At 47.6% G+C, this 23,383-nt stretch overlaps 1 protein-coding gene across 1 annotated transcript in view; it reads right to left on the bottom strand.

Annotated features, from left to right (window-relative positions):
- Positions 1-3,667: 3,667 nt before the first annotated feature.
- The window catches only part of LOC146860996 (interferon-induced transmembrane protein 1-like), a 190,403-nt gene continuing 170,687 nt past the window's right edge, over positions 3,668-23,383 (bottom strand). The window contains exon 2 of the mRNA XM_085646394.1: positions 3,668-5,693. Coding sequence (XP_085502520.1) covers positions 5,445-5,693 — 249 coding nt within the window. The 3' untranslated portion in view covers positions 3,668-5,444. The remainder of the gene's footprint in view (positions 5,694-23,383) is intronic.

The raw sequence follows: 23,383 nt of genomic DNA, 5'->3' as shown, positions 1-23,383 counted from the left end.
GTTGGGGAGGATCTGCTCCTCGGGGACTAAGTGCCTGAGGACACCGGTGATGCTGGCCCCGGTGTCCCGCAGGGCCTCTATTTGGTGGCCATTGATCTTAACGAGCTGCCCGTATATCTTCGTGTTGGAGGGCAGGAGGCTACCAGGGACCATCTCCCTATCTCCCAGGGATACTAGGGCCATGGCTGCCGGTTCCCATTCCCCGGCTTCCTCAACCTCCTCCTCCAGAGCTACGTTGGCTATCTGTCTTGCAGGGGTGTTTTGGGTGGCCATGGGGCACTCTGGGTCATTGGCGTAGTGCCCGGGCTTCTGGCAATGGAAACAAGTGACGGTTACCCTGTGTCCCCGTCTCCCGGGGGGTCCGGTTACTGGTGGGGGGGGCGCTGGGAAAGGTGGAGATTGGGTCTTCGGAGGACTAGGCTGGGACTCTCTCTGGCCTCCCTGGTTCCCCCCTCCTCTCTGGCGGGGTGGTCCCTGACTGGCTCGGGGGTATTCTCCTACCATGCCCCGGGTGACCCGGGTGTTGGTCCAGCGGTCTGCTTCCACCGCCAGCTTCCTGGGATCGGTGAGTTTGCTGTCGAGCAGATGCTGGCGTAGTTCCACAAAGCAGTTCGCAGCCAGGTGTTCCCACAATAGGAGGTCGGTGAGTTCCTCAAGAGTGGTGACTTTGCTGCCCTTGACCCACCCATCGAAGGCCCGACTAAAAAAGTTCACATATTCTACCAAGGTGGTGACCGGGATTTTCCTGCAGTCCCGGAATCGTTGACGGTACATCTCGGGGGTTAGACCGTACCTTGTGAGTAGAGCCTCTTTCATGTGGCTGTAGGAGGTCTGCAGAGAGAGGGGTAGGTCCAGCAGGGTGTCTCTTCCTTCGCTCAGAAACCGTCCCCACAACCCTGCCCCCCAGTCCTTCTGCGGGACCCGATGGGAGGTCATGGCGACCTCGTAGGCCCTGAACCATCGCTGAATGTCATCGTTTTTATAATATTCCTTGACCACATCTTTGGGGATGTGGACCTTCTGCTCCGCTGGGAAGGTCGCCTCTCGGTTTCCCGGGGGCCTCCCTTCCTCACTTCTGGCCTTGAGTTCGATTTCCTTCAAGCTGCGTTCGTGCTCCAGTTGGAGCTTCCTTCCTTCGTGTTCCCGTTGGAGCTTCTTCTCTTCTAGCTCGCCTTGCACGCGCATTTGCTCTACTGCTAGCTTTTTCTCTGCTAACTTTAATTCGCCTTCGATTTTGAGCTTAGCTAACCTGAGTTCGTGATTGCGGCTTCTCTCTCTGTCCGCGAGTTCCTCCGGGGATAGGCCCTCTTCTGGTACGATGTTTCGCACCTGATTGTTGCTGCTTCCGCCTTGGGGAGGTTCGGCCTCGTCGGGGCGCTCCCCCGTGTTTTCCGGGCGGGAGGCCCCGGTATCCACCCAGGCTTTCAGTGCTTTCTGCAAATCTTCCTTGGTGTTGAGACCGGTGGTAGCGATTCTAAGTTCTTTGCAGAATTGCTTTAGTTCTTTGTGTGTGTATTCTTCTAGTTGTTCCACCTGGAACACCCTGTTGGCGTTGATTTCTGCGGGGATCACGGTGTTTCCTTCTGCCATCTTTGTTGGTAGTGCGTCCGTCGTTCACAGTACGATCTCTCGGTGATGGGCCCGAATCCCACCGCTGCCACCAATGTTAGACGGCGACCTCAGAGGAGCCCGGGAAGGGAGTCCTGACTACCCTGAGACCCACCCTCAAGTATCGTAGCCGGGCACTGGCGGGAGACTCCTCAGGAGGAGAAGTCTCGTATCGAGGATCGTACTTCGGGCACCACACGACACAGAAACAACACACCGTGCGTTCTCAGGAACCAATCTTTATCAAATAGGTTAGCACTGCAAATATGTACAAGGAGAGCGCGGGCTCAATGAGTCTCGGAAGGGATAGGGGGTAGCGGGACAGTCTTTGGCACAAAAGTTCAAGGTAAGGATGTACCCGGCGCACAGCTCACAATCCTCGAGCTGGGGGGTAGGCTGGTTGTCGTGGGGTCCGGCGGGACCAGTGGAGTCTGTGGAAGCCGCGAGTCACTCAGCGGGCTCAGGTACAAGTTCGGAGGTCTTACGATCTTCAGGGAGCCGCGAGTCACTCAGCAGGGCTCAGGTACAAGTTCGGAGGTCTTACGATCTTCGGGGAGCCGCGAGTCACTCAGCAGGGCTCAGGTACAAGTTCGGAGGTCTTACGATCTTCAGGGAGCCGCGAGTCACTCAGCAGGGCTCAGGTACAAGTTCGGAGGTCTTACGATCTTCGGGGAGCCGCGAGTCACTCAGCAGGGCTCAGGTAGTTCTAAGTTCCAGGAGCCGCGACCGCGTCAGCAGGCTCTCGTTGTTCCAGCGTCGAATCTGCCGGACAGTCCCAGAGCACCCCTGGTTATAGGTCGACCCCTCTTTGATGTCCGGAGTCTGGGCAGGCAGGGGTCTTGTCACCTGGGGGTCGCTTGTCGGGGGTTTCCTGCCATTGTCTTTTGATCCTTTCAGGGCCGGGTCGGGAGGAGTCCCAGACACCCAGCAGGCGTGGAGCCAGCCTTCAGGGAGGCCGGAGGACCGATCGAAACCCATCGTCCCAGGGGAGTTCAGAGGTGCGATAGAAACTGCTCCTCCCTCTCTCAACCCCTGGAAGTGTGATGTCCTCCAGCCGGAGTGGCGCCTCTAGGCCCGGGTCGCGCTGGGGCCGGGCGGCCATCTTGGTGCATGAAGTGGGCACGCGGGCCTGGGGTGGCCGAAAGGAGAGAGGCCATGGACGAGGGTGTCCGGGTTGAGTGCGTGTGTTCTGGTGGAAAGGCTTGGTGAGGCCGGGGGATTGGGGCCGCCGGCACCAGGTTAGGTGGTGTGGGGACCAGTAGAGCCATGTTACGAGGCCGGGTCCAACACTCACCTTACCACCTCTCTTAACTCCTACCCAGTCAGCGACCATCAGCCCAACATCCTTCACACCATGTTTTGAATAATATCTTGACTTGTACATTACCTAAGGCCAAGCAATATTTTTTCTTCCCACCTCTGGGGACCACTCCACTTGTCTTGCTTTTGCAATCTACCCCAGATTTATCTTGAACAATGGTTCCCTTCCTTTCATCAAAACAAATGGACTGTAACCTGTGGTTATTCTGCGTGATGATATACATTCACACCATCTTGTTTACATCCTTCACCCAACTCAAACGATTATTTTTTTGTCAGTTGAATCACACCAATAGTTACTTAGGTGAACCTCTCCACATTTCCATTTCTTTCTGGGCAGTAAATTGAAGTGGTTTTGTTGATTACTCCGTTCTGTGTCTAAAAAGCCTGGAAACTTTCCGACAAACTATATCCCTTTATCACTAACAATACATTTGGGTAGACCTTTCCTCATGAACCCTCTGTCCAAAATTTTAAAAAATGTTTAGGTATCTTTTTTGTGCACCATGACAATTTTTGGCCAGCTAGAGAAATGATCACCATGATGTATTTGAATTAACTGTTTTCCTCCTAAATGTCCATACCGATCCTCTCCCACAGCATGCATGGGCTGATAATGGGGCCTTAAAGGGGTCTCAATATCACTAGTGGCTTTTCAGCATTTTCACTTTACCCACACTTCCTGACTATCCAGGTTTTTAAATGTATTCTTGGTTTTTATAATTTGTAAATAGCCCTCATGACAGAACCCTCTTTCTTATCCTTCTGGGACTAAACACTTCTCCCTATCTCAGCAATAGCTATTCCAAAACCCTGGCTCATTCCTCACTTCCAAAAGTGCATAGAAATTAGTAGTAATGCCAGCCAACCATAAGTGTTATGTGTTATGACATAACACTTCACAACCTATCATACACTTCCATCTATTTTCTCTTTCCAATTATCAGTGATGCCATGTTCTTCCTTGTTCCACAAATTTGCTACACAACGCTCTTTTCAATCACTTACTGGCATTTCCATGGTCAAAAGCAGCATACGTCTCAAGGAATCTGCCACTCTGTTGTTTATCCCAGATACATATTGTACTTCAAAGATCTTGTCCAGTGACCTCATTGACATCCTTGCCAATGGAAATGTATTAGACATGCCACCAGTGGTAAGTACCTTGGGGAGGGGCTTGTGATCACACCTCAGAAACATCGGCATACCCCGCACAAACTGCCAAAAGAGTTTGAGTCCCCGGACAGACACATGTTAGTGTCTCCCTTTCTATCACTAAAATCTCTTTCAAGTGGAAGGCAATGAGCGGGATGCAAACACACTAACAATCCCTTTCCTGTGGTCTTCAAGCTGTGTCAGAACCATCTCCAAAGCCTTTTATCAGTGGCATCTATAGTCACAATGCTTCTCCTCTCCAGGTCGAATCCTTGGAATGGTGGTATGCTACAGATGTCCTTTGTAAGATCGCAAAATACATTTGGGCAATCAGTTGTTCATTCAAAATGTGTTTTGGTTTAAACAGTTTCCTTCTTTTATAGGTCTTCAATGCAAAATGCCTTGTAAATATAGCATTGAACTCTGCAAGTCCTAAAAAGGATCTCACATCGTCTTTGTTTTTGGTGATGGTGCATTTCTAATAGCTTTGATCAGTTCTTCCTTTGGTTTGACCTCTGTACTATGTACTTCACACCCAAAGGCAAGTCACACTCTTCTTCCAGAATTTGCATTTGCTGTACTCAGCTGTGATTCCTTTGCTCTTCAAACTTTTCTATATTTCTTTCAACTTAGCATTGTGTAGCCAAACCTATTTATGAGAGCACTCAGGTAGTGGAAAAGACACGGACTTGGAACAAATAAACATTGCCTAGAGTCACCTGGGGAATTTATACATATTGCTGCAGAATTCCGAAATATTCTGTGTTACTGGAACTCTGTAGCTGCCCAACTTTACTTCCTGAAGATTAAAGCATTACATGAATTTCAGAAAAGGGATCCCCCTGCTGGGAAGCATATCAGAGCTTACAGGCCTAAGGTTCCCAGACATAGAAGAAATCAAAAAATCCCACCACTGTCAAGGGTTGGAAGCCAAAGAAATGAGAGCAGAGGGGCCTCGTTAATCTGTCTGTAATGGATCCAGGCGTGGGAGAACTCAACAAGTCATAGACTTGGAACAAGTAAGAGAGTGCTGGAGTCTTGTCTGTGATGACCATAGAGTGCTAAAGCAAAGTGTGGAAGAAACGACACAGCAATGGAACTACATGTGAGAGATATCAGAGGGATGCAGCCAGGTATTGTGGAAATAACGAAGTGCTGGAATTAAGCTCTGAATCAGTCTCAGAAACATGGAACCACTTGTGGGAAATATTACACCATTCTGAAGCTTCGAGTGGTCGAAAGAGTGGTGGATGAATCAAAGAGCGTCGCAGGTGACTGTGGGAGGAATTGCTGAGTACTGAAGAGTACTCAAGATGGGCGGTAGACAAATCGCAGAGCACTGGAGTGAGGTGCAGGTAAAGTCACTGAGCGGTAGTGGAGAAGTGACCGCTGTCCGCCACATTACCTCCTGGAATCGAGCCCCAGACATCATTTTGTTGGACTTGCTGATGGTTTACACCTGCCACGGCCATTGCCCCAGTGGCTGCTAGGACAATAATGAGAACCAATGAGAAGAGGCTCAGCACAGAGGCGGAGATGTTCAGGCTCTTTGCAGTGCAGCCGTAGCTGATGGCACCATCCACGTCCCCCACAAGCTTTCGATCCCGTGCCTGAGAAGGAAGAGAGGAATAGATTTAGAGGAGAAAATCTAGGATGCACAGCGAATGAGAACAGTAGCAATGACCAAAAAGTAAGAAAGCGAATCCTAGCATATGTGGGTCTGAATTTCCGTCACTAGTACACGAGTGTCAGCATTTTATTACTATAGTCTTGGAGCAAGATATTTGGCACCAGCCTGCTGAATTCCGGGTCCTGGCACCAGTCTCGAGGGTGTAATCCTGGCACTCAGGAGTTGGCTTTATGAAGCCTGGCAGTAGAGCATTTGAGCACGTGAAAGGTCACATTTGCGCTTTACTATTTCTCCCTTTGTAAAAAAAACGTGTTGCCCAGTACTGTCTGCGGAGAACTTCTGCTGTCTGAAGGATGGAGGCCAGTGTAATTAAAGCTGGGCCCAGTACCTCATATTTACACAGAGGATGCCTCAGTAACAGTACACCTTTGCATTTGGCCATAAATTGCCAAAGGCCAATTTCTATTTAATTGCTGTGGTCTTCTTCATATTCAGCACCAAATAGCCGTGCTGTGACAGATCTTTCTATAAAAAAAAAATCCAGCTTCCTGAGCTCAGTCCTCATCAAAAAAGTGACAAGAGTGCGGAGAGAAGAATTTGATGGTGAAGTTTATGTGATTGACAAATCATATAATCAATAACCAGAGACTCATATTTCCCACCTAGGAAGTGAGCTATGAAATCTATTGGTTCTTAGGGAACAGAACCAACTGACAGGAGGCAATTCAGAATCACTAGGGCAAGCTACCCGCGCTTCCAGGCTTGTTCCACTGACCCTTCCCTACTCTAAGGGAATGGATGGGAACCAATATCTGGTAACCGTAGGGATGAGGCAACCTTTGTAACATCTATAGCCGAGCCAAACACAGAGAGCACCAGTTTGTGATGTGATATCCTGGTGTAATGTATGTACAAAGCATATGTAATATTCACTGTGGTCACCTTTACATCCTCACTGCATGTGACGCCCTTGGGGCAAGGTTTATTGGGTACCATGTGGCTTTGTGATGTTCAGGAGACCACACAGTCACTACTCAATGTATTTAAGATCTGCTTTACACAAGCAGATCATCATGGTTGTCAGACATCCTGTTTGAGTACGCAACACCAAGGAAGCAACCTTCAAAATGTTCCCCGGTTAGGAAGGAAGTATTGTAAGTGAAACACTCGAGGTTACCTACAGTACTATATTATTAGGTTGTTCAAATGGCTGTGTTTTGACAAAGTCTTTACGCATTGGATTAATAAATTATCATCTACCGAAAGCTTGAAAATAAATACATTTACAATTGCAGGTAAAGTATGACAGCTTCTGGGTTAGTAAAATATCACTGATTTCCACGGTCCCTCATGGGGGGGCAGGAAAAGCATCTGCTGCCCAGCAAAATAGGACTTGCTGGGACACTGCTTCAGCAACACAGCAACTAGCCCCAGTCGCATGCAGCCTATGAAGCTGCCCTCTTGAAATTTCTACTTTCCTTTATTTTTTCCCAATAAATAACATTTACTGCTTGTTTTTTCTTTGTATAATTACCTTTTTGAGCATGTTATAGCTTGTCGCCGCAAATACACTATGGTAATGAGTCTATGTTTTTACTACAAGCATTTAAGGAACACAATATTCCTATCTAAAGGTTCAGCTCCTTAGGATTTGGGGATATTATCTGAATTAAGGGTACAATAAACACAACGGTTTGACTAGAGAATGGATGGGTCCATAGAACGTTTCATCATTTATAACTCTGTGGTTAGTACCAATTTTCTTTCTGACCACTGGGATTAAATAAGGCTTCCAGCCCCCCAGAATGTCAGACTGAAAATCCCTAAACCGACTGAAGGCCTGGAGGAAAACACTGGTACCAGCACTTTATATGGTTCCATGATTGGAGGAAGGACCTGCCTTGAAACCCAAATACAGCATCCTATATTTTTACATTCCTCAAATAACTTAGCTTTAGAAGTGTTTTCCATGTCTTTATCCTCCTGAAAGGTATTTGGTCTGGGGCCCCTCAGCATGTGGACTAGCAGGAGGATTTGTAGGCATGGAAGACAGAGGAACTGATACCTCAGGTCCTCAGCTACATGTGTAGGACATGCGGGTATTTACAGAACTGGAGTAGAGCGTGTGCTAGCGATGACAGGCTCTGGTCACGAATGTGCATGAGGGTCTACAACAAGTTCCTCTAAGAACTTAGTACCATTTCCTTGAGAATACAGCCAATCGTGTTATTGTCCATCCTCACAAACCAGGGATGCAGAGAATCTCAGGTGAAGGGCCTACGGGCCAGCAACATTCTTCAATCACTTCAGTGTACTGCCTGTCAGCAATAGGGTCTGCAGGGAGTATTCCAATAACTGCAGAATATGTAGAGTGGCACTCCAGAGGAGAGCTAGACAGGAGCCCCAAAGAGGATCGTCTTGAGGACTCTCTCTTAAGGAGACATGGACTGAATCCACCTCATCTGAAGAGTCTTCCTCACCTTACTTTTTCCGGGACATCACCAAAACAATCTACCCGAAAGGAGAGGGAGTGATTTACTGTTGTGTGACGAGCAAGCTGACTCCATGTGCTATTCATTGTGGCAGGCAGAGATTAGGGCCTCATTTTATGGTTTTCTTGGGCTGAGTGGTTGTCTGCCATCTGGTCTGAAACTACAATGATGATCACTGAGTGGGGAAAAGAATTTCAGCAGAGGAATCACAAGACCTAAGGCACCTGCATGGACTTTGTTTATCAGTGTCTTTTGATCGATTTCTTTGTCTATTACGGGCCACCAGGCTGGACTGAGGCCCACTGCAATTCTGTCTGGTTCAATCAAACCAAGACCCTGGTTCTGAATTGTATGGGGTATCTTTTGATTTCTTTCAAATCTTTATTTCGACTCAAAGAATCATAAAAGAAATCGTAAACATACAATCACAAAAAAAGGACAAAATTACAATAGTGAGAACATCTATAATCTAGAGTGGATACAGCAGCAATTACAGGAGTATTTCAACATAAAAGAACCACAAAATGAAGGATTTTAAATTTCAATTCGGCAAATAAATTCTTCTAATATTCCATGCATCTGCTAAGTACTTTGTGATAGCAAATACGGTGGGGGGGGGGGGATAAATCACTTTTCAGCAGCCTATAGGCATCTAAATGGTGCCTAAAACCCCAGTTCCTGCAAATAGGAATTATCCACTTTTTCCTAGACTTAGTGTACGAGGGACAAAAAAACAATAAATGAATATCGTCCTCTAGCTCGCTGGAGCAGGCAGGACAGTTTTTTAGAGTGGGAGGGTGCCATTTGCTGGAGAGGGCTCTTATTGGGAGTGCATTATATCTCCATTGTAGAAATAATTTTCTCAAGGTGATAGGATTAATATCATCCAGCACTGTTTCCAGGTTGTAGTGATCCTTCATAGTTAAGAAGGTGGTGGTCATTGGTCCCAGTTTATCACTTACAAGGGATGCAGAAAGATAGTAGTTGTGATATAGTGCAACCAATTCTTTACGCGATATAGTTTCACAGGCCTCCAGAGGTTTTGTCCACAGGGTCAAAAGGCCCAACCTAGAAAGTTCGCCTTTGACGTACTTAAGCCATGGAATGTTGCATAGAGCTGGGTGTAGATAGAGTTCCATAAGTTCGGAACGATAACTCAGGAGTTCGGGGGTTATCCAAATGCGCCTCCAGAAAGTTAGGGGCTTCACACCAAGTTCCTCCTTTATTGGTCTCAAACCCATGTCGAGCCTTAAGGGAAGAAGCGGCGTACTTGTTGGAAGGGTAGCCAATTTCCATAAGAACTTGTTTTCTGTGGCGGTAATTTCAGGGGCACAATCAATGCCCCAGAGTTCGCCGCCATATATTAAAGCCCCACGTGCCTGCATTTTATAAATTTCCAGAGGCGGACCGATAGGATGGGTCATGGATTGATTCCATAGTTTCAGAATACCCCCCACCCTTTGAGTTAGCTTTAGGTTAGATTTTATCTGATGATGGGACCAAGACATTTTTTCATTCAAAGTTAGTCCCAGATACTCGAAGGTACGGACTCTCTCTAGGCTAATGCCATTTATGGTGGGGTTAGGGCGAAGAGACCTGGGGGGATTAAAGATCATGAATTTTGTCTTTGCCGTATTGATCTCTAGCCCCTGATCAATACAGAAGGAGACAAAACCATCTAAGACTCGTTGGAGCCCCATAGGGGTCTTAGATAGGAGCAGGGTGTCGTCAGCGAACATAATGGCAGAAATGCCAATGCCCGCAAGCCGTGGAGCATCTCTATTTGGCACATCATTTAGATGAGAAATAAGACCATTTACGTAAAGACAAAACAGCGTGGGGGCCAAGACGCAACCCTGCCGTACCCCTCTTTCGACAGGGAAGCTAGCTGATAGGCTACCATCTCTACCACATCTTACCTTCGCATAATTATTAGTATGAAGGCGGACTAATATGTGCAGAAGAGGACCCGGAAGGCCTAAATCTTGTAACACAGTCCACAGTTTCGTGCGTGGGACTAAATCAAAGGCCGCACGCAGGTCAACAAAGACTGTGTAAAGGGAACCCCTGTCTATCTTTACTGTTTTCCAGAAGAGCATGCATAGTCTGAAGATCTGGTCAGTTGTAGAGACGCTCTTTCTGAAACCGGCCTGGTAGTTGCTCAGAATCCCAAAGGTCTCTGTCCAATCCATAATACGATCCAGGATCAGCCTCGAGAAAAGTTTCTGGGCAACATCTATCAAACTGATAGGCCTATAATTTCCAGGCAACAAGGGGGACCCTTTTTTAAAAATAGGCACAATTTCAGCACCGAGCCAGGTAGGAGGGACAGGCAAACCATCAAGGATTGCGTTAAATAATAATGTAAGATAAGGTACCCAAACTCTTGGTTCATGTTTGTACAGGTCTCCTGGTACCCCATCCAATCTGGGTGCCTTACCTGGGGGGAGCAAAGAAATTGCGAGTTGAATCTCACTCAGCGTGAAATTTATCTGATCCTGACCAGGTACAGCATATAATGGGGCCTCCGAAGCGAGTGATAACCCCTTATAGAGAGAGCTAAAGTGACTTTCCCAAGCTTCAGAAGCAATATTTGTTTTTAGAATCGCAGGAGGTTCGGGTGTGCCATTTGACACAATCAACCAAAATCTCCGTGCGTCCCTAGATTGTAAGGCAGATGTTAAATTATCCCAATTTTCGGAAGCCCACTCCAATTTAGCATGGTGTATTAAGGATCTATAGATCTGTCTCTTGTGTTGGATGTCCGGCCTACAAGCTTTCTATTTTATTGCATCCAACAAAGCACTCTTGGCCAATCTGCAGGTCCTATTGTACCAATGAGGCCGATTTACAGATCCTTTTTTACAAGGGACAGTTGGATTAAATAGACGAAACAATGTGGAGAATAGTTCCTCATTAGTACTAGCCAATTTTCCGTGATAAGTGGGAGAGGAATACTGCTCTAAAATTTCTACTACATTGTTTAGCGCATAGGCCACTACTGCGTAGACTTGGGATAGTTCTTGCTGGTTACCAACCAGTTTATTCCATTTAATTCTACGTTTATTGTTTGTAAGAGTGGCTGAGTCTAATGTCTCCGTGTTAACTGGTGGCACTAAATCAAGAGGGCTCAGACCCGCTAGGGAAACATCTAATATCAGGGGGTTATGATCACTCTCCCCCCTAGAGATCACCTGAAAATCAAAAACTCTATTCCATTCCTTAGTCTGTACAAAGATGTAATCGAGTCGGGCCTCCCTACCTGACCTATTAAATGTGGGCTTTGGGGGATAATCTGAGATGGTTTGTCCGTTACAAGCCCTAATCGAATGAACCATTGTCAGGGAAGTGATCTGGATAGCTAGAGGGGCCCAGGCCCTAACCATTGGGCCCGCCACCTGGGGAATATTCCAGATTTCATCCTCCTCAAGATTTATTTGGTCCACCAGCCCCTCAAGTGGTTCAAAATGAGAATTCAAATCACCAGCTATAAGGAGCATTATACGATCGGGAATGTTGGTTAGGACATTTGACAGGGCATCAATCACCCTCGATTCCGCACAAGAATTCACGGGCCTAGCATACACATTAATCACCGCTAGCTTAGTATCTAAGCCCCAATCCAATATCAAACATAGAATATCGTCAGAGCCAGTTTCAAAGTTCGTAACAGTACATCCCAAATGAGTGGCAACCCAAGTAATTAAACCTCCAGAGGGACGGCCTCGACCACCCCACACAGCCGCAATTGAATAAGTGGCAAAGCCTACTCGATGGTAATCTTGTCTTGCCCAAGTTTCTTGGAAACAACAAATCTGATGGAGATCTATAAAGGAGCCCCATATTGGACAATCAAGTTTACTGGCTAAGCCAGCTATATTCCATGAGAAACTTTGTGTCTAGCTATACAAATAGAAGCAGCAGCGGGGGTTCTACAAAGAGGAGGGTCACACAAATTCAGCGAAGTAGTGGTGATAGAGGGAACAAAAGTAGAGGCAGAACAGGGGGACTGCTGTTTAAGAGGTGGAGACACATCCGGGGAGGGAACAAGAACAGGAACCGCCTGCCCGAGTCAATCAACATCTTCAAGACAGGTAAACCTGTTGTGAGTTAAATAATCAACACGTAAAGGTTCGCCGAAGCGGGTGTGCCTCGGTCTACCTCTCATTGAATTAGCCCCAACTTTAGACCAATTACCATCCGACTCAACCGGAGAAAAAATGTCAGTTGGAGGATAGAATGAAGACAGTGGTAAGGGGTTAATAGAAGAGATACCAATACTACCAATCCAATTAGAAATATAGGGAGCAGTTAGAGAATTGCTAAAATTGACCAAAATGCAGTCACCCTTAATATTGTTCGTGGTGCTTCCTAGCCAAGGAACCCTCCTAACCATTAAAACCTCCGACCTGATATTTGGGGGGAGAGGTCTATGCATATTGAGCCAATTGATGACTTTATTTTTTAAGGAGGCATAGGATTCAGACTCAGGGTTAGTAAGTTCTGGGACGCCAGTTAGGATTACAACATAGGGTGAAGCTTCTGGAGGAAGATTAATTACATTTTTCCTATTTGCTCTAACCATATTTGTGTGAGTGATAGCACCTGTGTCCCCAGGGATTTGACCCGCATCTATGTATTTTGGGTTAGGTACTGAAATGGGGTTCTTAGTTAGGATTTGTGATTGGCATTGGGCAGGAGCAGAGGTAGAAGTTTGCGGAGCAGAGGATGTATGCGAGGGAAGATTAGGTGTAGAGTCTGGAATTCTTGATGAGAGGATATCCTTTCTAGAGAGAGAATTTACTAAGCCTGAGGGTGTGGGGCGAGAAAGAAAATGTGAATCAATCTTACTCGTTTCACATGCGTCATGCGGTTTGCCTCTAATCTCTGATAAATTTACAGGTGCTAAAAAGGCCCTTTCTATTTCTTTGAGCCTTACATCAATAGCATCAAACCTAGCAAACAGCGGGATAAGAAGTCCATTAAGAGCAGTATTTATAATCTCAGTAAGTCGGTCATGCCCCTCATCGGGTCCGTGATCACGGTCAGAAACAAGTATAGGGGTATTAGGTTTCGGTGAAATTAATACCGATGGTAGTGTAGAAGTACCGCTGGTAACTTGTACAGATCTAGTACGTGTTGAAGTAGATGCATTAACAACACTAGTATGAAATCTATCAAGTCTAGCTTTCTTCCCTCTCTTAATAATCCCCACGCGTTTTCTTTTAGGGACTGCGCCCTGCTTAATATACTGGGCACAAGTCGGCGTCAAATCGGGTGACAGTGGGTGCGTAATTTGATCTGTACACTCAGGGATAGATTGAAGAGTGTCTCTACGTGAGGGGGAACTAGATCTTAGATCATGTAATACAGATTCAATTGTATGGTCAATACTATCCATTAGTGCTGCCTGTGAATCATCAAGGTTCGAAGGGGACCCTACAGTTGCAATTAAACCTAGTGAAGACATCCGCGTGCTAACAATCCCATCAGATAAGCGCCTTTCTAACATATTCAGTTCCCCCTGAATTACAGAATTAGCCCTAATGATGAAATTGTCCAGAGTACCAGATACAATAGGTTGGGATCTTGATAATTTACTACGAGTATCCATGGTATCAGGCTTCCTCGGACACAAAGGCGTCAGTGTAGCAAAGCAAAGGGACAAAGGGACAGGGCCCGGTCCGGTCTTGACCGTGCTTGAACGGGCTTAAACGGGCCCGCCCTTCGCCCCGGACTGCGCCCCGCACGCGTCCCGCTTACGCGATAATAAACGTGAGATTTATGTAGTGGAAGGAGGAGGGGCCGGGAAGAGTGACCAGGTGCGCTGAGTAGATTTCGTGGCTGGGCACCCTGGTCCTTGCAGTCCCAGCAAGTAAAACGAAGTCCGAGTGTGCTAGCGCTCTAAAGAATAACCCAAGAACTCCTCGATGCAGGCTAAGTACAACAGACTAAAACTCCAAAGTTCACGCCTGCGAGCGGCTCCCGCGAAGCGGGGGCCGCGAGGCGTTATGTAAACGAGGCAGTGGGAGGAGGGGCCGGGAAGAGTGACCAGGTGCGCTGAGTAGATTTCGTGGCTGGGCACCCTGGTCCTCGCAGTCCCAGCAAGTAAAACGAAGTCCGAGTGTGCTAGCGCTCTAAAGAATAACCCAAGAACTCCTCGATGCAGGCTAAGTAAAACAGACTAAAACTCCAAAGTTCACGCCTGCGAGCGGCCCCCGCGAAGCAGGGGCCGCGAGGCGTTATGTAAACGAGGCAGTGGGAGGAGGGGCCGGGAAGAGTGACCAGGTGCGCTGAGTAGATTTCGTGGCTGGGCACCCTGGTCCTCGCAGTCCCAGCAAGTAAAACGAAGTCCGAGTATGCTAGCGCTCTAAAGAATAACCCAAGAACTCCTCGATGCAGGCTAAGTAAACCAGACTAAAACTCCAAAGTTCACGCCTGCGAGCGGCACCCGCGAAGCGGGGGCCGCGAGGCGTTATGTAAACGAGGCAGTGGAAGGAGGGGCCGGGAAGAGTGACCAGGTGCACTGAGTAGATTTCGTGGCTGGGCACCGTGGTCCTCGCAGTCCCAGCAAGTAAAATGAAGTCCGAGTGTGCTAGCGCTCTAAAGAATAACCCAAGATCTCCTCGATGCAGGCTAAATAAACAGACTAAAACTCCAAAGTTCACGCCTGCGAGCGGCTCCCGCGAAGCGGGGGCCGCGAGGCGTTATGTAAACGAGGCAGTGGGAGGAGGGGCCGGGAAGAGTGACCAGGTGCGCTGAGTAGATTTCGTGGCTGGGCACCCTGGTCCTCGCAGTCCCAGCAAGTAAAACGAAGTCCGAGTGTGCTAGCGCTCTGAAGAATAACCCAAGAACTCCTCGATGCAGGCTAAGTAAAACAGTCTAAAACTCCAAAGTTCACGCCTGCGATCTTTTGATTTAGTATTGCAGGATCCTTTTGATATGTTACTGGGGAATTACCTTCTGAAGAACCTCAGATTAACACATTCAACTAGATTTAGGGTGTCATTAACAGTATGGCGGAAGGTCGGCTGGGACAGTGGAGGCCCTCACTCTGCCTTCACAATGCAAGATTGCCTTCCTTACTTGGAGATTCTCTTCTTGCTATGTAGGCGCGGATCTCTCCGCCTTCTGTAAAGCCGTCACTATGGCAACTCCGTTAAAGGCAGTGAAGTTTTGTTGAGCGGGCACTATGTTTGATGCACCTGTTTTTTATTTTTTAAGAATAAACTCTTTAGGCAAAAAAATTCTTACAAAACAAAAAAGCAATGACCCACACACAGGGGAACATTTCTTTGTCTTGCATGATGGAAGATTCCGTGTCTTGCATGATGGTCCACTTAATGAAAATCTAGTGATAGTTTCCCACCATAAATAGGATGTGGCAGGTGTCCCTGTGACCTCATGTGTCTGAGAAGGACAGGGCATCAGTACAGAGGTTTCTGACAGGAGTGCCAACCGTGGCTCCATTGTCAGAAACCCAGCACTTCCCTCAACTTTAAATAAAGTGGGGGAACCAGATGTTTCATCTGGTGGGACCGACTTATGGTTGTCCCCCTATTCCACGTAACTTTAAATAACCCCTCCCCCCAGACCAGGAAGACACTTACCAGTAATAAATAAAGGTTGTTTGTGAATATGCAAAGGCCAGAAAAATTAGGCTACAAGAGCACCTTGAAGCTTTCCTCAGTGATAGGCATATATATCTCAGGGTTTTTCCTGATGTTGCAAGAGCCACAAGACAAGTGGCACAATCTATGCTGGCCAATGAGAATGTTTTTAATGTCTGGAAAGAACACATGTCCGGGGTCTGGGAAAATAAGAGGCCACTAGCATGAAAGTACAAGGTCCTTCTACTAAAATGTGGTGGAATGTGGACTTGCACAATTAAAGCTGTTTCATAATGAGCTTCAGTAGGGAGAGTCTGATAGTGTGCAGTTAGTCCAGGATTGCACAAGCACAAAACACAATGGGGTTGCATAAAACTACAGGTATTCCAGAGAACAAGACACAATTTTCTCCAGGGTTTTATGTATAAACGATGACAACGGGATCTAAGAAAGATGAGTCAAGAGGAAACACAAAAAAACGATGTGACCTAAAACCAGCTGCAAAATTCCTCCTGTGTAAGGAAAACACTCACATAGAGAGCAGCATGGCTCCAAATACCTTTTCCAGTTCTGCAGAATACACCAAACCATAATCTGTAATTCTATGAAGGATAAAATAGCAGAAGAAAATAACCATACCAAAAATATATGTACAAATAGAAAGCGGGAGGCCTACCCTAGAATACGCTGGTGTAGCACAAAAGGAAGGGAACTTGAGTTTGGTGACAACAGATGGGCAGCAGTGACTATAAAATATTCCTGGTTTCCAGACAATAGGTATCATTCAGAGTTTGGGGGAGCTAATGAGCTAATGAGCAGCAGCCATACATTGGCTGGTCACATGCCCCATCTAACTTGTGGTTCCACCTCCCTATTTAGAGGGGGAGGAACTCCAGGGTTTATGCTGGCAGAGCCCCAACTGACCTCAGCAGCACAAACCCTTCACCTGGAGGCCTGTCCACCCTCGGCTGCCAGGTCACAATGCTGGTTATCCCTCCTTATTAGTGGCCAGCGACTGGCACTAGATTTCTCTACTCTGGACCGCCATGCAGGCATGACTTTCCCGGGCTGGGAAATTAGTTAATGGCCCTGATGCTCGGGGGAAAAAACTCCCTGTACGTCGGGACATTCAATATTTAATTTTCAAAACGAATTCCCTCTGTGGGAGTCTCTCTTCGGAAAACAAAGAGATATGCTGAGTGGGAACTAAACCACAGGGGGCAGATTTACAAGCCCCTTGCGCCAATTTTGCGTCACTTTTCCCATGTTAAAAGTGACGCACAAGCGGCGCAGGGGCTTGTAAATCTGCCCCAAGGTGCTCACTCCCATTTCCCTCAGCCGGACAGATAGGGCTCTCTAAACAGGAGCAGTTGGCCCTCAGCCAGTGGAGCCGTGGCCCTGTCTTCTACTGACCTGGCGGGCTGGTGGGCCACCCACCAAGGGCTAATTGAGGGACTGCGTCTAATTACTTCAGATTAACCCCGGTGCAGCCAGGCTATAAACCTTTGAAAATACTCCACAGACAAACTCCCAGGGAGTGGCCAGGAGCCTGTGGACTTCCTGCCACTCCCCTGGGTAAGGAATAGGTTTCAGCTATTTTGGACATGACAAAGATCCTTAACGCTCTGTTCCAGACCATTAACTATACAATGTAAAGGTTGACTGTGTGCAGCTACTGACTCCGAAGAACAAAGAATGGCTCACAGATCTAATCGATGTTAAGTGCTGAGGTACACAAATTAAAACTTGTTGTGTACAAGAAGGCGCCGCGCGACCAAACTCTCCTTACCACCAAGTCTACAATGTACGCAGATGTTAGTTATGTTTCTGTATTGTAAACAATGCCCATGATGCTGATCTCCACCACTTTTGTCAAGAATTGCTATACTGGCTAGTCATGATACCTGTACTGAGCGCGTGTACTGAGCGCGTGGACTAAACCACTGTCATTGTCTTCGTCTAATGAAAAGTAAAACAAGCATTTGCAATGCAATAGGTCTTGCATTTTCGAAACTTTGACCTTTTGGCTTTGTAAATGGTAGTGCCTTTTATTTATGTTCACTTTGTACTTATTAACTTGTTTGCAGGTTTTCAGAACACGTAAATAAAAGGCATTGTCATTTACAATGCCAATAGCTCAAAATCTCGCAAATGCGAGACCTATGGCATTGCACATGCTTGTTATGTCTACACGATGTCTTGTGCTGGAAGCAGGAATGCCGCTGCCCGCGTCCCACGCAGGGGGACATCAGCAGGGCAGCTCTCTAGTGGCCACCCGTCGGAGCCTCCCCCCCGCCCCCCCTTGGTCCATCTCTCTTGAGAGGCCGCGCCTTGGGGAGGGGAGGCCCCAATGGGCATTGCTGGGGGAGGCGGGCTACTGGGCTGGGCGGGGCCAGGCCCTATTTATGCCTCCCGCCCCCGTAGATCGCCCTCTGCTTCCTGTTACGCTCCTGGCCGTGGCAGCGTCGCGTTGGATTGTGGTCGGCGGAGTTAGTGCGGCGGGGCGCGGTGCGGAACGGGATCCCGAGGTGAGGTGTCTGGGGCCGGGGGAGCGTGTGGTCGCTGCCGGTGGTTGGCGCGGGGAGGCGTGTGTACTTTGCCGGCCTTTTCCCACGCTAGGTGCCGGTGGTTGCGTGCGCTCCCTGGGCAGCGGTGTCTGGCGCCTCCCTCGGGGTTTCTGGAAGTGCGGCGAGTAGCGGGGGGATTAGTCTGATTGTGGTTGCTTGTGTACCCGGGGGAGGCACGCTCTGTGTTCAAAGGCGCATGGAGCCAGCACACGGGGCCGCAGTCCCTGACCCTGCTCCTGCAGTGGCCGCGCCGAGTGTGGGACGGCGGCGCGTTTTTCATTCACCAAATCTTTAGCTCATTCAACTGTGTTTCCTCTCAGCATTGTCCGCCATGTTTGACTGCTTTGTCACTATACGCTCCTCGGCAGTTGAAAGGCCTGACCCGCACAGGGCCGGCCCTCCTGTGTTTTCCACTGCGACGGAGAGAGGACGGTGAAAGGGGGATCGGGTGATAACGTAAGAGTCTGTAAGGGCACGAGTAAGGAAAAACCTGGCTGCAGGAATACCGGTTTCACTTTCCTTTGCAGCTGAAAATATTTAACACGGAACAGTGGTGTAGGTTTTTACCCCCCCACCCCGGAGGTAAGGACACTGGTATTTACTGTACCACGCCTTATTCGGTTAACGCGGGGTACAGACAGGTGGGGCGCGAAGAGAGGGGCTGAGTGGTGTGATGACCTCAGGAGGCGGGGGGGCACAAAGGGGTGGACTTTTCCCCTCAGATTCGCGTAGGATACAACTGGAAGTTCCTGAACTCTTCCGAAAGTGCCACGCTCTTTCTCAGTGCATTGCCGACGCACGTGTGGACCAGTACAGATGACTGCAAGCGAGCGCTGTCTTGACCTCATATTGAAATCTGTAGCCCTCTAATGTATTTTGTTCAATACTTCTCAAAAACACAATTGGAGACACTGCACACGGGTCTTACACCCAAACGCTCCGTCAATCAGGCATGCAGAAACATTTTCTCAGCGTCTGAGAAATGTGCGCTTTACTGCAATTGGCTGGATGAAATATTAACAGGGGATTGGCTGGTGCAGTTTTACAGTTTTTCATTGGCTGTACCTCTCTTTGATCAAAGTGCAAAGAGATTGTTAATTCCGTTACTGAGGTGCTCTGAAGAGTCTTGGTGCAAGACGAGAGCAGTAAGTCATGCGAATTGTAGGACTGCTGGTAAGTTGTCTCGTCACAAGGGGGCCCAGTCTGCATGTCTCCGGTGTAACGACGTTGCAACGTTTTGGGCGCAACCCGCTACTGGGAGCCACCAGGGCTTTACCTGTCACACTGAGTGCGTCACCCCTGCTTCTCTCTGTCCCCATCTACACGTGTGCCTATCCTGTTCAGCTGTCAACATTTCACCGCACAGCTTTGCGGTGATTGTTAGAAGTGGCTAAATGTAAACTTTCCGGTTTTGATCTGCATTGTAGTTCCACACCGCTACACAATTGCTTTTGCCAGATGATGGAAATGGGAAACATCCGCATAGTACCTGTATTTGTAATATGTAAGGTAGCCGTGGGCGAAAATGTTATGGCCCTAGTCCCTCCGTCACTTACCAATCTCTTTTATTCGGCCTACGATTAGTTCAGGAATAAGCAACGTCGACACAATAATCAAAAGTGGTTTTGATAAAAAATGAAATGATGTAGAGCGTAAACTAAGATGACGCTTGGCTCTTAATATAGCTGCTTTTGTTTCGCAACGTGATGGTAGTAATGTTATCGGCCTTTTGAATGATGACGTGCAAACCCTGCCGAGATTACGTCCGTTATGAGGGTGCGGGGGGGTTAGGAACCCATCATTATCATAGAAAGGGTTGCTTCTTCTGGCTCACGGTCAGTCCCTTTGAACCTGTTCAAGGGTCAATTTTTATGGCCCTCACCCCTTGTCAGTGCTACCCCAGGTGAGTAGGGGAGAACCAAACCCCGCATACGTCACAGCCCCGGTGCCGCTGAGTGTACCTCGCTGTAATGTGTCCACCCTTCCATAACGTGACTTCTAACCCCCCTAGACTGTTCAGACAGGATCCATTCGGGGGCAGGCTGCACACTTCCCTTCGCACCTAGCAGGCGCTGCTCTCATAAGACAGTTATTCCTTTCAGGGGCTCATCACCGATCTCTGTTTTTTCTTGACATGCCACCATGTCCCGCTATCTTGTCCTCTGTCGCGGTTACCTGCCGTCTCCTCCTGCCGGGTTTGGAAGTTTATTATGCTTTGAAGCACTGGATGCTGCGTTTCTTTCCGCGGCAATTCCAGGCCCCACATAAATGTCAAGATAACTCGGGTGATTCGTTATCTTCCTGGAGAGAGATCAGGAATTTGTATAGTCGAGGTTTTGACTCCGGTGTAGTTAGTGCAGAGGGTTAATATGCCCGCTGCAAAGAACGTGTGCCAAGTAGATTTCAGAGTGCGTAGGATGTAAATAGGTCAGCGGGTTACTGTGTTCAAAAGAGGCATCCTTTTGTTACTTGCTATGTATATCTTAAAGCCCTAATAGTCACCAGTGAGCTACGAACGCTCCTCCTAGAGCTGCATACACACCGCTAAACATACATTATTAGAACATTGATTAATGTTGCAAAGAGGGTTAATTTGGCTAGAAATCGACTGAGCTTGTGCTTCTCCACGCCAAGCAGCCTTAAACTATACTGCCTGCCAGAAGGGATGACATGAGTCTCCTACACTTTGAGTCCTATGGCTCAGGTACCATTTCCTATACACTGATTCACATGCATATGATTGATTGGCTCGGCGGAATTTTGTGTGAGATGCAAGGTTCTCGGACACCCTACACTGGTAGGAGTGGCGCTATATAACTAATTCAATGCATCTGAGAGTGTGGTTATGGAAACTTGGTCAGTATTAACTTTTGGTATTTCTTGCCCTGCGCAAATGAGTTAATTTCTCTCCAGTTCCCTGGGAAAGGTTTGGGGGGCCAGGGTGATCTATGATGAGTCTGGACTCATTACGGTTTATGGTAAGTGTTTTGAGAAACATATGGCTAGCTAGGGCTGCAGGCAGACAGCATTCCTTCGTCCTAGAGCATTTGCAATGTGCATCTCCTGTGCAATTCTTCCTTGTGGGGCGGCCAGGAATATTCAGAGAATGTGGTGGGGCCTCTCGCATAATTATACAGTGCCTGGCGGCCGATTTCTACCCTCTGCTGTTGCAATTTAGGCATGACAAGCATTGGGAAGCACACTGGGTCTAGTTTTACTAGTTTTAGCTTTTGGCCAATGGTAGTGTTCGTTAGCCAGATTCGGAATAGCTGATATCGCAGGACACTAGAGGCGGTTGTGTGTATGTCCAAGTTGGGGAAGGTTTTCTTGTGATACAGGCATTGTGGTGCACCAGTGCCAATTGCCTCCGGTATCGGCCCGGTATCATCGTGCATAGGCACGCACTCAATAGGAATAAAAACCCACATTTCTTCGGTCCTTATGCAGTGTCGTTTGAGGGCTAGTGGTTTTTATACAACTTCCAAGTCATGATGATGATAATTTTGGAGACTTTTATGGGCAACCCCCCTTTATGCAAAAACGCAGCAACCAGTCTAATACCTACATGAGACTCCTGCGCCACTGGCAATACATCAGCTTTTTCATATGTACACATGCAGGGCTTCATCTTTGTGTTGTCAGTTAAATTAAATTTTGAGGGGCAGTCGTACCTGCACTGCACTGTCACAAAAGTCGTGAGGCCGCTTCACTCAGCCATGTCTCTGGAACCATGCAATGCCGTTGCTCAATTTGTATATCCTTGGGCCGGCCACATACTCCTTCATCTCCAGCATGCTTTGCTGATTAAATGATTAAATGAATAAAGCCGCATGTTTTTCAGCTCACACAGAGCAACAGTTACTAATCGCAAGGACATGGGTTCACACGCACTGGAAGGCCCTTTACATAGGCTCTCTGGTATCTTTTTCCCAAATCCAGCATTTATTAGGGTTATCCGGTACTAGGGGGGAATCTCTTTGGCAGTAGTTCCATGCCTGTAGGTACGAAGTGGCGAAGTTATGTGTCCCAAGTGGTGCAACAGGATAAGGGAGGGTATATATATATATATGTTATCTTGGTAGCAGGAGTACAAATATGTCAAAGGTTCAGCCTAAAACCCAGTCTCAACAATAATGCAATGGTCAGCTTGTAGAAAGGTGTAACTCGGAAATTGATCTACCAATGTTATTGTTGTGAGTTCCACGCTTGAGTCAAGAGATGCTGCAGTTTTTTTTCATCCTTGCCTTGCTATTCGAAAACAGCTGGGTAATGTTTCTTTCAACTCAGTCATAGTGGCAGCTTAGTCTATACAGGAAAGTCAGCAGCCTGAGCTGTTTTGAGACATGCGGAAGGCCTGGGGTTGTGTGTCATACTTAACATCTTTAAGGTTATTCTCCCTGTTCCACAGGGAGGCAAGGGAATGCCCAGAGTGACATGGTCTACCGAGACTTAGCATGGCTTGCCTCTTCTGCGACCTTTTGAAGTTCGTTTATTTATTGTATGAAGGTGACAGAGGCTGTCACAGTTGTTTGATAGGCACCAGGGCCAGATGACATTAAAGTGCATTGTGTGCTGGAAACTAAGGAGCAGGTCCATTTTAGTAAGCACAAGGAGCTGTAAATATTTGGTGTCACATATGGATTACCCTTTGTTGGGTGAATGATATCTGAGAGCTGTACTCCTTCTAAAAGGACAATAGTCAAGCCAATGGCACATCAAGTGGTTATGGTGAAAGAAGCGAAAGTAATTTTGTTTTGGAATCAAAAAATAAAAAATAAAAAAGTCAATACTGCTCTCTTTATCCATTCTACGATATGAATGTGGTGACGTGATGTTCACCTTGGCCACGTCACGACCCCCAAGATTAAAACTACATGTGGTGTTCCCCGGGGATCCTCTACATGGAAACACTTTGGGGGAACAAGGTTTATCACACTAGGTCCCAGATATTGGAACCCCCTACCTCCAGAGATTAGGTCCTGCACAGACCTCATGACTTCC

This window comes from Triturus cristatus, chromosome 3_1 (genome assembly GCF_964204655.1).
Source record: "Triturus cristatus chromosome 3_1, aTriCri1.1, whole genome shotgun sequence".
Lineage (NCBI taxonomy): Eukaryota > Metazoa > Chordata > Amphibia > Caudata > Salamandridae > Triturus > Triturus cristatus.
Note: the sequence above shows the minus strand (reverse complement) of the source record. Positions and strands in the feature narration are given on the sequence as shown.